Genomic DNA, 23631 nt, shown 5'->3' with positions numbered 1-23631 from the left:
CCATTGGGTTCCAGAGGTGCCATGTATATACGAATGCTCATTTTACTTGCTTATTTGCCTCCTGTCTTTCCCTTTGCTGGAGAACTTAAAGTGATTTTGCAATTTAAAACCCCAAGGAAATTTACCAAATTGCAAACTGCTGTGAAAAATTAAGCACTTAGGGCTAAAACAAAAGTTAATCTATAGCAGTGGTTCTCAAGTGTTGTCTGCAGCCAGAAATCCTGGAATCTCTCGGAACCTTGATAGAAACCCAAGTTCTCAACCCACCCCAGACCCCCACTGGAAACTCTGGGTGGGGCCCAGAAACCTGCCTTGTAACAAACCATTCGAATGTAATAAAGCATTCAAAGGATTCTGATGCTCACACAAGTGAGAAGCATTGCCCTAAAGGAAGAGAGGGGATACCAGCAGACACCTCAAATAAGCCTTCAGGTTCAGTAAGGACTCAACAGGAGAGCCTAAGGCCTTTCTCCTGTGCTTTAATGAACACTGTGATCTCTTAAGAGACTTCCCTGGTAATGATGTCTTCAAGTTCTTCTGTGTGTTTTTTATTTGTTTGTTTGTTGTTCCTTATATTAGGCAGAAGTGCCTTTCCCTGTAACTTCGGTGCTGATCTTCTCTTTTAAAAATAATTTTTTTAATTTATTTATGGCTGCGCTAGGTCTTCACTGCTTTTCACGGGCTTTCTCTCATGGGCAAGTGGGGATTACTGCTTGTTGAGATGCACAGGCTTCATTGAGGTAGCGTCTCTTGTTGCAGAGCAGAGGCTTCAGGAATTGCAGAACAGGCTCAGCAGTTGTGGCACAGGGGTGTTGTTGCTCTGGAGCACGTGAAATCTTCCCAGGCCTGGGATCGAACCTGTGTTCGCTGCATTAGCAGCTGGGATTCTCATCCACCATGCTGTCAGGGAAGTCCCTTTTGTGTGTTTTTACTTCCTTCCTTTAATATTCAGCAAGTCAAGCACTGAGTTTAGGTCAGACGTGCTGCTAAGTCACTTCAGTCGTGTCCGACTCTTTGAGACTCTATGGACTGTAGCTCGCCAGGCTTCTCTGATCATGGGATTCTCCAGGCAAGAATGCTGGAGGGGGTTCTGGCCAGGGATCTAATGCATGTCTCTTGAAAGTGTCAGTCGCTCAGTAGTGTCCGACTCTGCAACCCCATGGACTGTAGCCCATCAGTCTCCTCTGTCCATGGGATTCTGCAGGCAAGAATACTGGAGTGGGTTGCCATGCCCTTCTCCAGGGGATCTTCCCAACTCAAGGATCAAACCCACATTGCCGATAGATTCTTTACTGTCTGAGCCACAGGAAAGCTTTAATCCGCGTCTCTTAATGTCTCCTATATTGGCAGGTGGGTTCTTTACCACGAGCATAGCCTGGGAAGCCTGGCCAAATAGACAGTAGCAGGCTGATATAGATGCATTGACATAGAGCAATGTAATTAAAATTATCAAAATACCTGGAATCCAGTCTGATCAGTCTAGTTATGCTAGTTGACTTTACAAATAAGCTAATTAATAGCACAGTGAGCTAAGTATTTACTTGGGAATTAGCTTTAACAACTCAAAGCACTTAAATCCATTGACTGTATATTAATTTCCCCCCAGTGAAACGAAACCAGAGCAGCCGTACAAGATTGAGAGCACGTCTCCACCAAATAAAATTTGCCCAGTTATCCCTGTTTGGTATCAGGGCAGAAAGGGAGAGTGACACAGAGCCTCCCTGGCGGATGCTCACTGCTGACAAGCATTTGTTCTTTTGCCCTAGCATGGAAGGTTCCATCGTGCATCTGCCCGATATCGTGGCTCTGAAGAAGAAATACAAGGCTTATCTCTACATGGATGAAGCTCACAGTATTGGGTCCGTGGGCCCCACCGGCCGGGGTGTGGTGGAGTTCTTTGGACTAGACCCCAGAGATATTGATGTATATATGGGCACATTCACCAAAAGCTTTGGAGCCGCAGGAGGTTACATAGCTGGAAGGAAGGTAAGAGACAGATTCCTTGCATCTATTTAAAACCTGAATGCCCTGGGAATGCAGTCTTGGGGGTCCTCTGGTTTCCCTGAGGGCTTCAGTTCAGTTTAGCACACCTGACTGATTAAGGCGGCCTGGGCAGCATGGGTTCACAGGCATGGGAGGCCCAGAAGGTCAAGGAGCTCATTCTCTGATAGTGCAGAGGTTCTTGTGATGAATAATCCTGTGATCCTGAAACGACAACTCTGGCTGTGTACATAGGCAAAGACAGTGCAAAGGAGAGAAAGACTTAGAAGAAAGACTCAGAAGTCTCAGAAAGACTGTCAGTCTTGTAGCCCAAGGGTGACGAGGGGGTGTGTGGGTCATATTTCAAAAAGAGAATGCTGTTTACCAAGCCACAGAAGTGATGCTGCAGAACTGTAAGTAGTTTGGGAAAAACCTAAGGTGGCTGGTAGGAACAGCGGCAGAGGTCAGATGTTGAAGACACTGACCCTCTGCGACAACATGTGGGTTTTCAGAGTTTTAACAAAACAGTGGCAAGATTGGAGATCTTTTTTATATATTTTATTGAAATGTAGTTGCTTTGCCATGTTGTGTTAGTTTCTGCTGCAAGGCAAAGTGAATCAGCCATACGGACACAAATACCCCCTCTCTTTTGGATTCCCATCCCATTTAGGTCATCACAGAGCACCGAGTAGAATTCCCTGTGCTACCCGGTGTGTTCTCATTGGTTATCTACTTAATACATATTAATAGTATCAAGAATGTATATATGCCAATCCCAATTCCCCAATTCATTCCACCCACCTTTGCCCGCCTTGGTATCCACATGTTTGTTCTCTCATCTGTGTCTCTATTTCTGCTTTGCAAATAAGTTCATCTGTACCTTTTCCCTAGATTCCACATATAAGAGATTATGCAATATTTGTTTTTCTCTTTCTGACTTCTTTCACTCTGTATGACAGTCTCTAGGTCCATAAGAGATTTTTCTCTGCCAAGTAATTCTCTCCCACAGTCTTGGATAAGCCATGAGTCTAATCTTGTCATCCTCTCATATCTTATTTGTGTGACTGAAGATTCTGAGCTGATGGAATTAGACTAAGTGTTATCCCTGTCATTCCACTGCCAACATCACCCAGGAGGTCACCAAAATGAAACAAATTTTTGAAAAGCTTTTAAAAGAAGAGGGAAGAAGACGAGAGGAAGAAAATGAAATATTAAAACCTGACTTTCAGGGCTCAAAAAGCCAGTTCTCTGCTCCATCATACAACAGTTTCACCAGAGCCCTGATGGTTCTCTCCTCCAGCTGTACACCTGCCCCAGAGGGACTGGCGTTGGCTCCCCCGGGGAGGGCACAGCAGTGTATGCAGATGGCCTGTGGCTTCTCTAAAACTCCCGATTCCTCCTCACTGTCACCAACAGGAATAGGAGCTCAGACTCCTGGTAAACCAGCTAGACAAACCAGGGAGGACAGCTGAACACAGTCCGGGTGCGGAAAGCCCATGATTTAAAACGGCAGATTTTACTGCGCGCAACCCACCCTGCCATGAGACGCGGCACAAACGCTAAAAATGTTCAGAGCTCCCCGTGACCTTCGCCCTTCAAAAAGCGCCACTTTCATCTGAGCTCAAAGCACTGCTGTTCAGCCTCCTTCCACAGGCCTGCGGGAATTCATCGAGGGGTACTGAAAACATAGGGAATGCCCAGGATCTTACAGAATTCAGCTAAAGTCTAGCGCGAGGCTCGACGTTCCCTTCCTCGACTGTCGAAGCCATGGGGTCTGCTGCTGCTGCTAAGTCGCTTCAGTCATGTCTGACTCTGTGCGACCCCAGAGACGGCAGCCCACCAGGCTCCCATGGGGTCAGAGGGTCCTAAATGTAGGTGAGCCCTCGCCCAGGCTACTTCGTTTTGTGAGCTTGCAGTTTTGTGATGACTTTAGCAGCAGTTCTGAGCTACAAGATTTTTCACCAAGCGTAACTCTGTTTCCTGAGCCGAGGGAACCTGAATAAACTGAAGTGAGCGGATCCTTGAAATGCTGTCAAGTTCGGCAGCTGTCATCATGTTCCCCCTTAGAGTTCCTGCATGTGGTTACCCGCTGGAAACAGAGGCTCCCGATTGCCAGTTCACGCCCAGCTCAGTACACTCTCTCACGTACTCCCCATCCTGAAGGCAGGCGGGCTGTTTTTAAAGTGTATTTGCTCTTGCCTACCTACCTTCTGTTGATCTGCGGTAGATAAGGAACCATTGTAAAAATCATTAATATTTAGTATTTGCCTTAATCAGGAAGAAGAAAAATATGTGGATCATTTTTTGTTCTTTAAAAAACAGCTTCTTGGCATACTTGAAACCAGAAGGATGTCTCATCCCGCTCCTTCCCCCTTCTCCCTCTATTTTACACTGCAGTCTCTGAATTTACCACTAGGTGGCAGCGAGAATTAGAGAGTGTTTGGCAGAGACCTATTAGCCCTGAACTGGGAAGATGAAAAACCAAGAAAACACCGGGCAGTTTTCAAGGCGTGGAGGGTGAGCAGGATATGAGGCCTGAAATGGCAACCCACTCCAGTGTTCTTGCCTGGAGAATCCCAGTGACGGGGGAGCTTCGTGGGCTGACGTCTATGGGGTCGTACAGAGTCGGACACGACTGAAGCGACTCAGCAGCAGCAACAGCAGAGAGAGTGTCTCGTGTTGTTCCCTGATGGTTTAAAATTCAGTCCGGTAAAGAATTCACCTGCAACGCAGCAGGTCCCAGTTTGAGTCCTGGGTCGGGAAGATCCCCTGGAGATGGGATAGGCTACCCTACTCCAGTATTCTTGGGATTCCCTGGTGGCTCTGACGGTAAAGAATCCGCCTGCAATGTGGGAGACCTGGGTTCGATCCCTGGGTTGGGACGATCCCCTGGAGACGGAAAAGGCTACCCACTCCAGTATTCTGGCCTGGAGAATCCCATGGACAGAGGAGCCTGTCCCAAAGAGTCTTACCCGACTAAGCACAGCACAGTACAGATAAAAACACCTGCCTGGAGTCATTTTGGTGAGCCTGTGACAAATGCAGGTCACAGGCTGGTTTCCTTCCAGCCTAATGAGCTCATGAGTTAATCGTACTTAGTATCTGCTCCTCTGTGCCTTTAACTTGTTAAATTATGTTAATTTTAAATTATGTATAGTTTCCATTTAAATCATGGATTTTAATTCCTCTGGACTTTGAAGAATTTTGTGAAGAATTTTCACTTTGAATTTGTTTTTTAATTGATAGGACATAGGATTGGGCAAATGCTGAAAATCTTTGGGAAAAAAATCTTTCTAGTATCTGTTTAAATAATTCGAATTCAGTTTTCAGAGTTTCATGTTACATACGTTTTTCTGAATATTTTTAAATAGATATCTCAATTCGAGGAAGTATTACAAAATATCCAACATTCTAGATATTAAATTCTACAAAGGCAACAAAACTAACCATAAACAAGTTAAAGTGTACACACTAGGACTTTACATTTTTCTGAATTATTGATAATTTCAAGTTCACTATGTTCCTGGGCTTCCTAGTAAATCTTGAGAGGTGAAATAATCACTTGGGTCCCAAAATCTAGAAAACGATAAAACTCTCTGGGTCTTAACTCTCTTTTTAAATGTCAATGTGCAGGGACTGTAATCTTAATAACAGTTTCTAGGAGGCTCCAGAAATCTTTATGGAGCAGGTCAAGGTCAGAAGTGCATGCATTAGCAACCAGATGTGTCACAGAAGAAAAAATATTTGGAAACACACAAGAGAAAAATTGCTTTGGTGCTAAGATACAACCTCAGAGAGTAGAGATTTTGTCTTCATCCCAGCCTTCCAGTAACAAAATGTCCTAGAAATTCATGTCTGCCTTGGGCCAACCAACTCTCCTGACCCCAGGGAAACTGCTAAAACTGTCTCTCAAGAGCCAGCTGGGTTTCACTGTTTTGCCCACTGTGAATTCGGAGCTGCTGTAGCTGAGCCATGAACAACCCACACTGAAGCTTTCTATCCTTTCAAGAACTTCAGGTGAAATGTCAGGTACTTCTCTCCACCTGTCAGAGCTCCCTCCCTTCTTCTTTGAAGAAAGCCTGAGCTGATGGGGCTGGTTTCCTTATTTTTTTAATTTGCATTGACCCAGTTGCTGAGGAGATGGGGTCAACAGCACAGACCCCAGCTTCTGGGGTCCAGATTTCTCTCAGGCACAGATCCCGTGTCCTCTTGCATGCCTGGAGCTGACCACGGGCTTTCACAGCCTCCATGAGACCAGAGATTTGCAACTGAATGCAGCAAAGGTGACCCTCAGGGCTGATAGGGTGCAGGGCTGGGATTCTGGAGGAGGGGCCGAGGGAGAGCAGCTGAGTTTGGTGTGAACATTAGCCCAGAAGCCTGGCACCAAAGGCGGAAGCCAGCTCTGCTCTGCATGCTCAGCCCTGGCTGGAATTAACAGCCCTTTGAAGGAGATGGGGGTCATGGAATGAATGCCAAGATGTTTACCCTAAGAGCCTCCTGTCCGACTTCCTCAGAAAAGCCACTCTTGTCCTTGAACTCCAGGTTCAGGGTTTTGTACTTCCTAATGGTCTTGGAAATCTCAGTCTGAGAAGACCTCTAACCCTCCCTGAGGGAAAACACAGCCCAGACTCTCCTTGCCTAGGACCGAAGCCAACTCTTCATTCAGGGCTCATGGCATCCAGTGGGCGAGTGATAGGAGCAAATCGGAAACCAGGAGCCAAGGCTGCCCTGAAGATGCTCTGCTGAGGTGCCCCCGGGAGCTCCCCTCTCTGAAGAACACAAGCAAGCTAACTTCCATCCACACACTCAGACTCTGAGAAAGTAGACTCAGTCTGAAAGAAATAAGATTGTGGACAAGATGGTCTTTCTCTTAAAAGTAAGTGATACTGTGCCGATGAGGCACTTACTCAAACTTAGGATGCACGTGACCTTGGTTTTGTGAAATTTCTCAACTCGTGAGGGAAATTGAGGACTGAGGACGCACCTTTAGGAGGCAAAGCCAGCTTTGTTTCACTTCTTTGATCTTTGTCAGTGATGCGCCAAAGCTAAGAGAATATTGCTAGACTAGTTCCTAAGAATACAGCTTTGTACCCCCTGACTGAACCTCAGGGACCCTCAGCATCCTTCCTTGGTCCCTAAAACCCTTCTGATTTCCATTAGACCATCAGTATCTACCAGACCCCTGCAACGTACTCACCACTACAGATTTTAAGAGAGTATATAATAAAGTCTGTAACTCTGTTTGCTACTCTCAAGGAGGTCCCAGTCTCTTTGGAGAAATAAGAGGAATATACAGGACACATTTTGAGACTGATACAATTCAATCCATGGTTTAGAACTGTGAACAGGTGTGTGTATTAGAAATTCTCCCCTTCCTCACCTCCCCCCAGGGTGCAGTCTCTGTGATTAGGGGAAACACCACATGAGTAGCGATGAACAGTCTTCTCTGCACTCCCCAGGGCCTCCCCATCACCGTACCAAGCCAGCTCCTCTGCTCTGAAGAAGTAATATAATCTGATACTAAAGGGTGGGAGAAGGGGGAACTCTAGAGCCAGACTCTTTGGGTACAAATCCTTGTTATCGAGCCACTTTTTGGTGGGATAATGTTCTGATCTGTTCCTTAACACAGTGACCCCACCTATAAAGTAGAGATCAAAATAGTACCTAACTTATAGCGCTACTGAGAAGCTAAAATGAGTTACTGTAGGTAATTATGCATGTGAAATACATTTAAAATTCTTACAATGGAGCCTCAAGCAGCCCATGGATATCGGCTTTGGGTCTATCCATCTCTGTAGTGAAGCACTGTTTCATCAGGTCTAGATTCTCCCTTCTTTGAAATGCCTCTTTTCCTTTCTTTGCACTCTCACTGTTACCACCCAATAAGGATGGGAGAAGTGTTGGGGTGCAAATCTTTGATGCCCAGATCTACCAATGTGTGGAGGCATAAGCATACAGCATGACCCTCTGCTGGACGAGGAGGCTGGGATAAAGACACACCAAGTATCTGGTTTTTGCCCCCTCCTCCCACCTCATGCTCCAAGTGTTCAGAGTCTCCGAGCTGGCCATCCATTAACAATAGCCACCAACAGCACCAGATACTCACTATGCAGCAGATGCTTTTCTAAGCACCATGTATATGTTAGCTCTAATCCTCATAATGACTCTGAAAAAAGTATAACTGTTGTCCCATTTCTCAGAGAAGAAAACTAAGGCACAGAGAAGCTTAGTAATTTGCCCATGGTCTCATATCAGCAAGTGGCAGAGCCAGGATTTGAACCTAAGTGATCCAGGCTCCAGAGCCTATCTCGTAACTCTGAGGTCAGACCTGCCCTGGAGGGAACAACCCCTCATTACCTTTCTTGGAGGCACTAGCTTTTCCATCTGCCTTCATTTGGCTCCTCCATCCTGTGCCGATTAACATACCATCTTTATCCCTAATTTTAGCCCATGTCCATGCCTCTCCCCTCATCTGCAACTATCCAAATCTACTCATCCTCTAAGGCCAAGTCACCTCCTCAAAACTCTCCTTCCTGGACCACAGGAGCCCACATCATCCCTTTTCCTGCATCCCACCCAGCATCCTGCTGGGAGGTACCAGCTTTCAGTAGAGAAAGAAAACCCCTGCTTCTGCTCATAGAGGAGCATGAAGAACAGCCTGGCTGCAGCTCCTCTGGAAAATGACCACCTCTTTCTCCCTGATGCTCCCCCGCATCCTCCATGCTCCAAAGTGAACTTCTTGGACACCATGTGGTCAGTGACGGATACTACCTCCATCAGATGATGAAAACGCTTATAAGATTCACTAAACAAAAGAACAAACAGAAAACTTAATTTTGATTTTAGTGCAAGTGGAGAATGGCTGCTGGGGACTAGGCTTTCTGTCCTCCTCTTCTTCTCAGGTTCCTGCACGTGGAGCATAGTCCAGAGCATCTCCTTGTACAGACTTGCTGGAAAGAAAGATAGAAGGAGCGTGGAGGCGGGGTGGGGGGGGGGGTGGGAATGGGCACAGAAAGGTGGGGAGAAGGGAAGGAAGGGAGGTGGGGGGGAAGGAAAGAAGGGAGGAAATAGAGAGGAAAAAATAGAGAGGAAAAAAAAAAAAACTGGAATGGAGAGTCTAAAATTAAAAGACCTAAAGAGGAAACCAGAGTAGAACGATGGAGAGGGAAGAAGACACAAAAAATCAGGATGTCAAGAGTGTGAAACGCAGGGGAAAGAAAGTCAGGGGAGCAGGAGTGCTGGAGAGGGGACTGCAGACAAAAGACATTCCGAAGGGAGCAGGGCAGGTGGACTGGAGCTACCTGGTCCCCCAGGGGGTCAGGCAGACGTATCACACCACCAGCTGCCAGGGAGCCAAGCCACTGCCTACTGCGGGAACGTTTAGGAAAGTGTATAGTGACTTCAGGTACTTTACTTACGCCATTAATAACTTTAGTTACTAGCTCATAGGAAGATAAACAATGTACACTTAAAATGCTTGGGTAAGGACGCATGGCTGTGAGCTACCAGGACACCCACCCTGAGAGGGAAAAGTGACAGGTGGGCATGGTGCCAAGCACAGAGGTGGGCGTGGATGTGGCCAGTGCAGGGGGGTCAGGAGGACACGGCCCGCTCAAAGCAGAGCTCCCCCCAGGTCACCTTCCAGGCAGTGACTGAGAAGACACCGAAGTGGGGTTCTAAGCTGTCTCATGATCCTGGAAGATAAGTGACCGCCGCTTCATGGACCCCACTGCTCACTCAGAGCCATCCTGAGCACACTGGCATTTCTGAAGGGCACCCCGAGGGTCCTGGGCTGTGAGCCAGGAGGATGTCTTCCCAGCCGGGCTGAGTGTCCCCGGGCACCAGCGCTCAGCCTCCCCTAACCACACCGCTGTAGAAGGAGGTGATTGGAGCTCCTTCAGGCTCTTGGCATGCTTACGCCGACCTCAGGTTCAGGCTGATCAGGCGTGCAGGTGGAGAACCATTTCTACCACCGTAGGGACCAGCATCCTGCAGCCAGCCAGTGCTCCTAAGACTGCGGTGCAAAAATCCCAGTGGTTCTCTCCAGCCCACGGCACACTGGAGTTTATTTTGTCCTTATCTCCACGTTGGGTCAATCTCTCCTCTCCCTTCTGCTGCACCCTTACACTGGAACTTTTCTTTATATCTTTGTCTTTCTTCAAGACGCAGTCCCACTGCCTCAGTGGAGCTTCCCGTGTCTACTTCCAAAGAAGCACATCCCCTCTTTCTCCTCTGCCTTCTGGTAGCCTCGCTGCGTATATTAGTCTGCATATCTTGTTACTTCCCCTGCCGTTACTTCTTCCTGTGCACAAGCTCATGTACTACGCTCAAGGACAAAAATAAAAAGACACATTCTAGATCATTCTTTGTACCCTCCTGCATACTAAACCACTGCTCGCATGACCTGGATACCCAAACAAATGTCTAGGAGGCCGTTTTTCCTTTACACATCTGGTTTTGAGGTTCCCTGGTGGCTCAGATGTGAAGAATCTGCCTGCAATGCAGGAGACCCAGGTTCGATCCCTGGGTCGGGAAGATGCCTTACACATCTCAACTCCAAGGGAGCTCCTATTTTTGTATACCTTCTATGTTGTTGAGGGAGAGGCTGAGAAGAATGGATAGAAAAAACAAATAGCTTAGTGATGCGCCTGGAAAATCAGACCACGTTCAAGAATCAAATGTCTTCTGCTGTAATGTGTGGAGATGGGTCCACCAACACAGATTTATTTGCCTTCTTTTTGGATTTCCCTCCTTCGTTAAAGGACCTTGTGGATTATTTACGGACTCACTCCCATAGCGCTGCTTATGGCACATCCATGAGCCCCCCGGTAGCAGAGCAAATCATCAGAGTAATGAAACTCATCATGGGACTAGATGGGACCACAGAAGGTAAGAGGGTCTGCAGCAAGCCCAGCTCCCTTTCATTCCTTCCTAGACCCCTCTCTGCCTCCCTTCTGCCCCATCAACCTCTCCCCTTCTCAAATATACTGCTTTGTCTTAATGTAACCAATTTGTAAATTAAGCCATGTGTGCATTAATAGTACATAATGCGTAGTAGTACAGAGTACATAAATGTACTGGAACAGCCATTAGCACACAGAAAGGGTGAGCAGGGCAATGCTTTTTTAAAGCAATGAACACTTTCTAACTTACCTCTTCATGTGATCAGCAAATGTGGATGATTTTGTTTAATTAGTCGTGTTAAAATGAAGCCTGCCTGGTGTGTGTTTGCCTGTGCTTTCTGGGGATGGTCATTTGTTTCCCTAAGAATGAACTAGTCAATTTAATATTCTTTTTTTAATCCCCCACCCATCTATTCATTCATTAATTCATTTCTTCGATCATTACTCACCAGGGTTTGGGGAGAAGGAATCCGCCACTCCTCATTCAAGTATATACAGAGAAAACACTCACAACAATAATTGATCAGCCATTTCTCTGATGTTGGGTCTCCATGGCCAAGATGTGCTACCTCGTTTGACTCAAATGAGCTTACTCTTTTTTTCTTTTTTTTTTTGAAATATGCTTTCATCAAGGGCTGTTAGACTTCACCTTCTATCTTTAAGATATAGTTTATACAGCTTCTACTGTGTACCACCATAGGGCACAGTGATGACTAGGGGAGTTCTTGCTGTCAAGCAATCTAGTGAGTGTGTTTATAGAAGCAGCAAATTATCCTGGCCCCAGAACTGCGCGCTGGGCTATACCATCCGTGTGCCCTGTCCCACCTCTGAGCTGATGTGAAACCCTACAGTGCTTAGTGCAACGTCCTGAGCGAGCCTACTATTTCAGTAAAAGTATGAAGAGGTCCATCATTGTTTAATATTATTAAAGCCACAAAATACTTGATTCACATACACTTTGTACCCAGAAACCTACTATATAAAACGGACTAGAACAGGGCTGATATGGATAACGTAGCGTCTTTGAAAAGGTGTTAGTTGCTCAGTTGTTTCTGACTCTTTGCAACCCCGTGGACTATAGCCCGCCAAGCTCCTCTGTCCATGGGATTCTCCGGGCAAGAATGCTGGCATGGGCAGCCATTCCCTTCTCCAGGGGATCTCCCCGACCCAGAGATCAAACCAAGTCTCCTGCAATGAAGGCAGATTCATTACCATCTGAGTCTCCAGGGAAGCCCTTACCCTGGTCCCTGATGCCCTTCCGCTGAGCGCTAGGGCTCCGCAGGTCGCTAGGTTGAAAAGAAATGGTAGACTTTTCTTTTTCACTAAAGAAAAAATGGATTTGAGGTGACTTTGTTCCTCCATGTAAAATGTAATGATTGACTGACTTCCACGGTTCTTTCCAGCCTTGCCTTTGGGGTTTTTATGATTCTATGTCTTACTGAATAGTCTATGTGAAAAGGAAATGTGATTCCAGTCTATGCATGCTGCAGTGCTTAAGGGATGAACTCAAAGCAGCTGCCGGGACTTGATTCCTGGGACACTGCTTAAGTTTCTGTGTGGACTTAGGCAAGTGTCTTCATTGATCTGTTCAACTCTAAGTTACTTCTCTGTGCTTCAGCTCCTCCAGTTGCAAAATGGAAAGGCTATTGATAAGCTAAGGTTTTTGTGAGAATTAGATAAAATAAGACATACAAGATTTCATTATGACTGAAACAATTCTATCTATGGTAAGCATTATATAATTGCTTGCTAGATGACTTGGTATTATTCCTGAAGTGTTCAAGAAGTATTTGTGCTACCTCGGGGATGCTGTAGGAAGGATTCTTATGATGGAAGTGAATGAAGTAAGACTAGATTTCCGTCCAGGTCCTGGGTTAGTCAGGATAAGCTAAATTATGCCAGTATAACAAATAAGCCTGGAAAATCACAGTGACTTAACTGAACCAAGGTTTATCTCTTGCTCATAGATCTAATTCGGAGAAGGCAATGGCAACCCACTCCAGTACTCTTGCCTGGAAAATCCCATGGACAGAGGAGCCTGGTAGGCTGCAGTCCATGGGGTTGCTAAGAGTCGGATACGACTGAGCGACTTCACTTTCACTTTTCACTTTCATGCATTGGAGGAGGAAATGGCAACCCACTCCAGTATTCTTGCCTGGAGAATCCCAGGGACGGCGGGGCCTGGTGGGCTGCCGTCTATGGGGTCACACAGAGTCGGACACGACTGAAGTGACTTAGTAGTATTAGTAGCATAGATCTAATATCAAATATAACACAAATTGGACAACTTTCTGTCCACTTCCCCTCATGGAAGTGACTCAGGCTTCTGCTGGCTTGAGGCTTGGCTGTCTCAACACATGGCCTCCACAGTCACCATGGTAGCCAATAAGAGCATCAGCCTAGAAGTAATGCTTATCATCTTGCTTACCATCCATCGGCCAAAACTAGTCACATGACCCACCTGAATTTGGGGAGGTGGTAGTAGTAAATTAATGGGTCTGAATATGGACATGAATAAGCAGATATTATTCAATCTTTTAAAACTGAAACTCAAAATAGACCTGTCTCCATCCCCACATGAGCTACCAGGTTATGTGAAAAAATTAGTTTGGAACCACTGGCTTCTTGCAAAGTCGTCTTAATGATATTCTTGACTGCATGGATTTCTTAATGAAAAAAAGTTATTTGAGACTTCAGCTAAAATGCAAGTTAAATGAATTGTACTGTGATGACCAGAATTATCCATTGATCTTATTTTAAAGACAAATAACTAGAAAAAGTTTACTCTGAAAATTAGCCTATGTCTTCATAAAGATCACTGACTTTTTAAGCCCTGTAGGTTATATATTTTTTGTTTTCTTTTTTAATTAATTAATTTATTTTATTTGGAGGCTAATTACTTTACAATATTGTGATGCCTGCAGTGTATATGTTATCATCATCCGTTGATTCACACATACCCAACTCGACAGTCTTTTCCTTTCTGCCTCTGGACAGCTTTGCCACTTCATCACGAACAGAACTCACTCTGTTTGATCAAAAAGATCTCCAGAAAAGTTACATTCAAAGATATGATCGTAAGCCCTTTGATAGCCATCTGTCATCAGTTTTTCTCCCTCCAAGGAGGGAGATATTTCCTTTAGTTTTCTCTCTTAGCCTCTAATTAAAGAATTGCTTGGTCATTATTTTTAACCTCTCTCTTCAGTCTTATTGCCATTTTCAGAGAGAACAGAAAGAAAAAAATAAGAGAAAAAGCTATGTGTACAGTCTGTGTCCTCAGAGTCTAGATAGGGGAAGCAGGGAGAAAGATTGAACAGTTTCTTTTCAAAGAAATGAACAAAAGAAAGCGATAGAAAAGAAAATTGATAGAATCATCAGCCAAGTTGCAGACGGTTCAGCCTGACATGGCTTTTGAAGAATTCAAAGGCACCCAGTGAATGATCACCCTGGCCTCATTGACAACAGTGCCTGCTTTAAATAAGATAAACAAGACTGGTTGGGAGCATTGCATTAACTCACCCCTTTCTGCAGAGATAGACCAACTCCCAGGGTAAAGTTGCCCAAAGCTCAAAGGACTGCACTACATCAAGCCCGAGCTGCCTTACAGGGTCTGAGAAACTGCCCTGCTCTGAGCCTTCATCTTCAGCCTTCTCCCCTCCTGCTCTGATAGGAGCCTTTCAAGGCTTTGTTTTCGGGTTGAGTTTGGGGAGCGGTTGGCCAGATCTGTTCCTTGATGAATGTCTTCACTTTAATCTGCAAGGCAAAGCCATACGCTTCAAAGAAAGGCAGGCTGCAGGAATAAGGTCAGTGTTCCTTTGAAGCCAAGGTTCAAAGATGAAATAGTAGTCCCAGTGAAATGACAATGTTTATGCACAAATAGCCACCTTGACTGCAGCCAGGCTCCTCGCGGAGCTAATACACACGAGCTGAAGGTCTGCAAGCTGCCCAATCCTTTCCCCAGCACCGAGGCCCTTTTCATCCCCTGGCCCATCGCCCTGTACAGCACAATGAACCCAAAGTGGAGATTTGGTTTCTCCGTCCTACCGGACATTGAGTGGTCCACCAGCCAAACACCAACACTGTGAGCCCCTCAAGGGCAAAATCTGTGTCTTACATTAATCTGATGTTCCTCTGAGTATCCAGCCCACTGCTTGGCTTAATAAACATTCCATGATTCAACTTTCACCTTGCAGGCCCACTCAGTTTCAGGTCAGTGTTTATGCTGAACAAGATGGAGGGAATGTTTGTCTCATAGGACTGGGAGCTGGGGGGCAGTCCCACGCCAGTTGTGGCAACTGCAGAAGGGGTCACTCAGCGATGGGGATTGCCCAGAGATGGACACTGCTTTGGTAGCGGTCCAGAAAGATGGCAGCTCTGTCGTTTTCTTTATGGCCCAGAGAGCCACAGGAGGGTGAGCCCCAAGCTGCACCAACCACTCCCCTGAAGGAAGCATTGTCTACAATTGTCATCTTACTATTTATTTAAATTTTTGATGCATATTTTTCAATTAATCAGTCAACATTCTTTTTGAACCCCTAATTGGGGTTCTCTGTCCCCCCAACTCTGGGTAACCTTTCACTTCTCAGAGGAAACAGAAGTTGTATCACGTGGAGGGTTTAGGGGGTGTGCTTTGCGGCCAAACTGTGTGAGGCCCGGTCCCCGACCCGCCACTTGCTCCATGAAATGGCCAGTTGCCTGCCCTCTCTCAGCCTCAGTTCCTTCATTATAAACTGAGGTTGTAAAAGGATTAAGTGATGTAATACAGAATAGTGAATGCGGCATGATGCTTGATGCGTAGTAAGCACCCGATAAAGGCAAACGATTCCTTTCTCCTCTTCCTTCTCTAGTTTTTCCAACAGTGTTTATGCACCCTGGAATCTCCCCATCTCTCAGGCCTTACACCTGCTCCAGCAGCAAATCCAGCAGCAGTTCCTTTGACGTAAAGCCAGATGCGGGTCTTCTCTCGCGCCCCACCACTCCCTCCATCAGCTCTCACCTGGGTCACTGAAGTGAGTCCCCACTCCCCACGCTTGTTGCCTTGTGACATTCTCCACACAGAAGCACGATTACCTTTTTTTAAAAACTCACTCAGACTGGATCACTGCTCCACTCAGAGTTTCCCACTGTTTTCCATCTTAGTATAAAAGTCCAGACTGTGGCCTTCAAGGCTTCTTCTCCTGATGCGATCTTCCACATTTCCCACCGCTCGCTCCCTTGCTCGGTCTGCTCAGAGCAGGTAGTGTCCTCGCTTTTCCCGGAACCCAGGGAACAGCTACTACAGAGGAGGGTCTTCGCATATGCTGGTCTTCCTGGAACAGCATGTTCAGCCAACACCGACGTGGCCCGCTCCCTCACTTTCCGCCCATCTCCGCTTGGAATCAGCCTCATGAGAGGAGCCGCTGGGTGCTGAACTGCACACCCACCGCCCATCCCTCTAATCCTCCTCACCTTGCTTCAGTCATCACAGCGCTCATGAGCACCGGGCAAATAATCCACAGATCTGCCTGTTTTCTGGTTTCCCTCTCTAGAATGTAAACTCCAGGAGAACAAGTGTTTCATCTTAGTCTTTACACTGAGAACAGTGCCTGGCAGTGACAAGTTCTCAACAAATATTTGTTGAATCCTTCGCTCTTTCCCTTTCAGCTCAGTAAATAAAAGACCCTTATCTCCTCCACACCTCTGTGCTTGATTCTCTTCCTTCTCACCTTGTAAACAGCATTGGCCCCTTTCCTCAACTATGAACTTGATCATTTCCTCCCCCGTAAAAACCTCCCCTCACCCCTCCTTTTGTTCCTACAGCCATTGAGTCGCATCCCTTCCATTGCTGCAAATCTTCCGGAAAGAATGGCCCATGTGCCAGCTCCCGTTCTCCTCCCCGCACAGCTATCAGCCTTCGTCCTCTGGCCATTTCCCTGGACTCTGTCCCTCAGAGGGCACCACCGCCCGCCTACCCTGCCGCTGCTCCCCCAGCCAAACTGGACGGACATCTCCACCTCACCCTCCCTTCCTGAGGACAGTCTTCCCTTAGTTGTGGAAGACGCTCTTCTTTCTGGTTCTTCTTTCTTTGTCTGTCCTTCCTCTCCTTTACTGCTGGGTGCTCTTCCCCAGCTACATTTGCCGGAATTCCAGCCTCTGCTCTCTTTATGTTTCCCTCTGCCCATGCTTGCCCCCCTGTTCCGTTCTGTTGTGTAGAAACATGCTTCTCAAACTTGAACTCACATCAGTCACCTGAAAAAGGGATGGAAGAAACCTCTCCACCTCAGGACACACAATGGATTGCTCCATTGGCTAACACATCCTTGTCTCACCAGCATGGCTGCTGAAAAAAGGATCTCTGTGATTTCATCAACTTTTCCTGCTGTTACTTCAGTGCTAGGCTGATGGAATTCACCAACTCTGTGAATCACAAAGCCACTTTTGCTATCGTAAAAAAGTGAAATTGTTAGTCACTCAGTCACGTCTGACTCTTTGCGACCCCATGGACTGTAGCCTGCCAGGCTCCTCTGTCCATGGAATTCTCCAGGCAAGGATACTGGAGTGGGTTGCCATGCCCTCCTCCAGGGGATCTTCCCAAACCTGTGTCTCCTGCATTGTAGGCAGATTCTTTACCATCTGAGCCAACAGAGAAGTCCCTTTGCTATCATATACATGGCAATATTTGATGTGTTTATGATTGAGTGTCTGATAAGGTTTCCCTAGAAAGGAGAGAGTAGTGGAAATTTACATATAAGTGAAAATAAATAGAGTTCCAATTTCTAATATATACTATCCAACTTTGGTAGAATACATTTTCATTGTTGCTAATAAAATCTCCTGTGCTTAAACAATAAAGGAAAATAGAAGATTCTTCTAAAAATAGAATCTTCTAGTTTTCTTCAAAATCACACTTGTCTTGCCCTTAAATAGGACCTTCTGGGTGGCAGGGTGGGTGGCAGGATGGAATAATGAATTGTGTTTTTCCTTGATGTAAATACAGGATTTGACAGGATGAAACACAATAAGCTGTCTTACCTTCATAATTTAATATGTTTTCTCAGTATAATATTCTGGGATTATTGCTGCAAAAAAGATAGGACAAATAGTATTACCAGCTTCCCTCTTCAATCGTCTTACAAATCAAACTTAGATATTATCCAGATATTTACCTCAATTCTCCACTTTCAATATTTCAGTGTGAGACCCAGGCTTTGGTAAACATTAGCAGGAAGGTCAGTAAGAGAGGGATGGGGTAACTGACCCCCCAAATTAGATCTAAGTACCCCTGTCATTGTGCCGATACAGGCATTCTTCCTCAAGCAGAGCTTCCTTGGCTCTTTAGAAAATAAAAATCGTGATGAGCCCAAGATCTGAGGAGGAAGTGTTAGATAGACATGCTCCCCAACAGAGGGCCTCCTCACACTGATTTTCTGAGATTCTTTTTATTTCTTGCATGACTTGAAAGGTATTCAAAACATTCTATCTGTGAAGAAGCTGTTACCTCAGCCCCAGGTTTCTGTTTGCACGTCCCTCTGCTGTCTTTGGCAAGATTAAGGAATGAAGATTCAGCTAATGTGATTGCTCTTCTTTTTCCCTCTGCATACTGGCCTCTCCCTGAAGCAGGGAGGTGATGTCTTTTAAATCCAAATTTTGATTAGATTATAGCATCACTGGTTTATGGTGACTATTCTCAAAACTGAGTGTTCTGCCCCTTCCCTGCAAAATCTCTGATTCTATTCCCTGAGAATATCCAAAGGGTTAAAGAGGACTGTGGTTTCTGTTCAAAAAGGAACAACAATGGAAAAGGGAAAGCGGATGATTTTGGTGGATGATGTTAGTGGATGAAGTCCAGATCAGGTTTAAAAACACAGATGCGTCAAAATCAAAGAAAACAATGGTGGTCCTTTCTGCTTTCCAGCAACTTCCACTTTCCTCATTGTTGACCCCTGGGCCACCACCCAGACCTTCCTTGCTCCCAAAACCAGACACAGATGCCCTTGTGTTTTCTGCTACTCCAGCTCTCTCTCAGAACTTCAGACTGAAACCTGGGGACTGGATGAAACCTGGACTCAGCACAGCTTGGAATAGGGGGGTGTTGATGCTGGAGTGACCCTTCTAACTTGTGCCAGCAACCCCAGACCTTCCATAACTATCCTTTCTAAAGTACCACCCCCTCCCTTGTGGGTGACTATCTACTCCTTCATTCCATACCATTTTCCTCCGTAGGGTCCATCACCACTTAGCATTATGTTCTTGTTTCTTTGGTGATTGTCTGTCTCCCCCAGGAGAGTACAAGTGCCATGAGGGCAGTGATACTGTCTCAGCCTCAGGCGATATATGTTGGCTGGATGAGTGATGCCCCACCCCCTCATTCAGTGTAAGCTTTGGCCATATCCTATAACTATGCACAAGGCTTTGGTACCACCCTTCTGCATGCTTGTGATGTTTCCTTTGTCTAGAAGACTCTCATCTCTCCCCACACATCCACTATACCCACTCTTCACCTTCTGAACCTTTGTTCAGGCTTCTAAGCCCTGTCTTGATGCCACAGACAGGAAACAATCCTTTCCTCCTCTGTCTCATGCAATCCTTGCCTCTTATGTTAGTCACACACACCTTAGTCCAGTCCTCCAAATATGTAGTGATTAGTTAGTTATTAATAATTGTGCCTTAAGCATCAAATGGGCTTTCCTGGTGGCTCAGACGGTAAAGAATCCACCTGCAATTCAGGAGACACAAGTTTGATCCCTGGGTCAGGAAGATCCCTGGAGAAGGGAATGGCTACCCATGCCAGTATTCTTGCCTGGAGAGTCCCATGGACAGAGGAACCTGGTGGGCTACAGTCCATAGGGTTGCAAACAGTTGGATGCAATTGAGTGACTGAGCACGCATGCAAGCATTAAGTATATGAATGAATGGAAACTGAATGACCAAATTTAAGGCTAAGCAGATTCCCTGAATTCTATTCACTCTCTATAAATAATTATAGTATCATTTCTATAAAGGTTACTTATAGAATTATTTTGGTTCAAATACTGGATTTATGATCACTTCCTTGGTAGATACATGCATAAGCCAAAATGTATAGTTCCTTTTCTATTCTTTTGATAAATGAATAGTTTTACATGATTACATATGCTAAGGCTTGTTCTGGACACCATCTAATATAGAGATGAGTAAGCAGGATAATTCAAGTTATTGCTACCAAATCACAGAAGCAAAAATGGAGTTTTTCCTTTAATTATCCAAGTAGTAGCTGAATCCCTCACTTAAGGTCTCCTCTGGAGACACCATCCAAAGCTCAACTGTGCATTTGACTCACACAGTAATCAGCAAAGACTGGCACCACTTAATCCTCTGTCCGAGCTGAAGTGTATTTCCAAAATACAGGTAAGAGGGTTTTTTCCTGTATGGCATTTTTCCACTGAGTATGCTGAGGGACCTCTGCCCTCCTCTTCCCCATCTTAATGGTGATTTGCACTTAGGATCCTTTTCAATCAAGAAATTTCATGTTTTCATGACATTCCCTGGAAACTAGTAATGAGAGATTGAGGAACTAAATTTCCCACAGAAAAATTAGAGTTTCCCTTGTTTCCATTTAGCCAACGGAAAGCAAATGGTCGTTAGGATTTTGAATCCTTGAAAATTTTTCATGGTGTCTTTCCTTACAAGATCAATTTTGGTTAAGTTTAACTTGTTGTGATAATGAAGTCCAACACATAACACAATAGACATTTATTTGTTGTTCACATAAAGTCCAAAAGGGATGTTAACCCAGCCTCCTTCCATCTGGTGGCTCCTCCCGCTTCAATCTATGGTTTAAAAGGTTGGGGCAAGGAGCTAAGATGACCTGTGTGTGGGACGTTTTCAGGGGCCATGACTGAAAAGGCATGTTTCATTTCTGCCCACATCCTCTTGGTAGAACTGGGTCGTGTGACCTTGCCTAACCACAAAGGATCCTGGGAAATGAAATTAGCCATCTGCCTTGGAGAAGGAAAGGGTTCGTTGAATAGCCAGCCCGTCTTTGCCGCAGTACTTAACCTCAGTCCAGGACATTCTTTCCCCTGCCTTTCTGACGGATGTATATTGTGGGAAGACATTGTATATTTTAAAGAGTTTCCCAATCTTTCTCTATTGACTTAGTAAATAAACTCTTGACCTGGAATGGAATAAAAGTAGCTAAAGAAAAAAACAAAACAAAACAAGGTCCAAAAGACTGAAGATGAGTCTGTTCCTTTATAGGGACGCTCAGGGCTTCTAGTCTGGCTTTTACGAGAAACACTTCGGCTTCTTTTTCACAGAACCTGATTCCAGGCCATGGCAGGTACTGAGATCGTTATCATTATGATGGTGCTAAATTCCCCAATGCTGTGTACTTTTTGGAGGCAGAAAGTGGACCCTGGGCATAATGCTTCCCAGAAGAAACTAAAAAGACGTGAAATTGGAACAGCTCTGGAAGTCAAGCCAGAACAGGGGAGAATGTATATTTTGGAAGTGGTAACACACTCTCAGAAATTCAGGACATTTTGGGGGAAGGGAGGATGTGATGAGACAGAAAATTATAAATTGCATCTTTATCAGAAACTTATATTGCCATTTAAAACATGCAATTTTAAACCATGGGCCTTTGGGTTAATTATCTGAATTGGGTGGGTTTATTTTGAGACATCCCAACTCTCTTATTCAGCCGCACTTTGGTTATCTGGGGACACGGACTAAAAGGAGGCAAAGAGGCTAAAAAAGTATCAAACTTCTGATGTTCATCATATCAGCACCCAGCAGGTACAAACCAATCAAGGTAAAACTAAATTCTAAACCCAGGCAGGAAGATAAAACTAGCAACTTTATATAAAGATGGAATGTATATGAAAATACAATTCTATGCAACATTGCTTTAAGCATCCATCTATTTTGGGAAGCATCAAAAACTGCGTGCTTCTGTTTTGTACACATGGGCGAATTCAGTCCACATAAATCATTCTCTACCATACCTGGGATTTTATTTAAAAATTTTCCAGAGGCTTAAATTTCTATTTTTTTATTCAATTCTTAACAGGGGTTGAATAAAATGGCAAGATCTTTCAAATAACTTCATTTATGAACCTCAATCATTTTTCTTTTCTTTATCCTCCAGAGAGGAAACTTAAAAGAGTGAGACTTAAACTATAACGCATTTGCACTGGAAAATCCAGCTATGCCTCATTTTTAAAATATTTTGTCTGGATTATTTCATTCATCCTGCTCATTTGTGAAATTTTATCATGAGATTGGCAGGTGAGATACTGACCCCACTCCTAACCCGACATGGACTTGGAGAAAGTGGCCCCCGAGCCTTCCAGCTGTGACCTTGGACCTTTGCTCTGGTCCCTGGAACAGGGCACACATATTTTTACACTTGAGTTTGATAGGTGTAAAAAAAGGGAATACTAACTGGGAAGATTTAGGACTTTGAAGGCGGAAAGAAAGGAGTATACTGGGTGACAGCAATTCACTCTCCAGAGTGGAGTTTTCTTGCTTTCCTGCTGTTTGCATTTGACATGAGACTCATTCACAAACTTCTAAGATATTGCTTCTCCACAGGGCAAGCTGTTTGGAGGGCTGCAAACCACGCCTTTCCATCCAAACCATCAAGCTTATCCTGTGGCCATTCTTGCTAACTTACTCTTCACCCAGAAGCTCTATGAGGAATAAAGAGGGACAACCAGACAGGACTGTGATCAGGCAGATGAAGCCATGATAATTAGAGGCGGAGTTTGTAAAGGTCTTCTCAGCACCTACCTTGGCAGGGAGTTTAGCGAATACAAATGCACTTCCTCCAAGTTCTTTTTACCCCTGAAACCCCAACACATTGTTAGTTCTGTCCCTCTGCAGTCCCTCCGTGAGTGCAGAGAAGTCCACAGAGAATCCCACCTGAAACGGGCCGTCTGGAGCCCCTGGCATCTGAGACCCATGGCCTTGCTCAGGGAAGACCCCTGCCGCTGCTTCCTAAATCTGTTTGGCCCTTGGTTGCCAGCTGGAGACACAGAGAAATGCAGAGAAAGAGGCAGAAGGCGCAGAGGGCTGTGCTTTCTAAACGGTTACAGGCCACTGGCCTTTCAGCAACAGTTAATGCAGAACAGATGGCAGGTGCTACGCTCGGCTGGCTCTCAACTGAGAGGCTGCCTCTGTCCATGATTAATCACCTGTGCTGGGGGGTCAGAAAGTTCTACCTGGCCTGGGGGGCGGGGAGCGACCTAAGGTTGGAGTTAGCAAGCAAAGTGCCAGTCATTGCCTCTCTGCCCTATGGCTGCTCACATGTTTTCAGGACCACAGTCGGGTGGGGAGGGCATCCAATAAGCAGAATTAGCCAACCTGGGGAACCCTACCTAGGAGGGGAAGTTTGTCTGCTTCTGCAGAAATGGCTCAAAAACTGGTCCATAATGTTCTGTCCCTTCATTTCCTTCCCCTTGAGTTAGCCAAGAGTAGAAGTTTATGGCAGACCAGTAAATTCTGCACTTGCTTTGAGGCCGTAAACGATTTCCACGGCACGAGTGTAAAGAGAATCTGTTTGTCTTTTCCATGGCACTGGGGCAAAAGGATAGTGTAGCCACTTCCTTCCTCCCATCCTACAAACAAGATATCCTTTTACACCAGGAGTCCTGCAGAAGTTTCCTCTTCACTTTTGTTTCCTCTTGTGTGGATGGGGAGATGGGGCGTTGTGATGTAACACACATGGAATTCTGTCGGTTCAGTCCAACTGGAGAAGAACGTGATTCCAGCTGTAGGATCTTTG

At 45.4% G+C, this 23631-nt stretch overlaps 1 protein-coding gene across 3 annotated transcripts in view; it reads left to right on the top strand.

Annotated features, from left to right (window-relative positions):
* Window positions 1-23631, top strand: part of SPTLC3 (serine palmitoyltransferase long chain base subunit 3) — a 156746-nt gene that overhangs the window by 111144 nt on the left and 21971 nt on the right. The window contains exons 8-10 of one of the 3 annotated variants that reach the window (XM_086335036.1): window positions 1767-1986; window positions 10743-10869; window positions 15731-16550. In XM_086335036.1, coding sequence (XP_086191162.1) covers window positions 1767-1986; window positions 10743-10869; window positions 15731-15891 — 508 coding nt within the window. In that variant the 3' untranslated portion in view covers window positions 15892-16550. Of the gene's footprint in view, window positions 1-1766; window positions 1987-3050; window positions 3196-10742; window positions 10870-15730; window positions 16551-23631 lie in introns of those variants that run through there. The other 2 variants (XM_086335035.1, XM_086335037.1) reach the window with 2 other exon arrangements.

The sequence above is a fragment of the Bos grunniens genome, chromosome 13, assembly GCF_055505025.1.
Source record: "Bos grunniens cultivar Pamir isolate PY7600 chromosome 13, Bosgru_T2T1.0, whole genome shotgun sequence".
NCBI lineage: Eukaryota > Metazoa > Chordata > Mammalia > Artiodactyla > Bovidae > Bos > Bos grunniens.
This window is presented reverse-complemented; position numbering and strand designations above follow the sequence as displayed.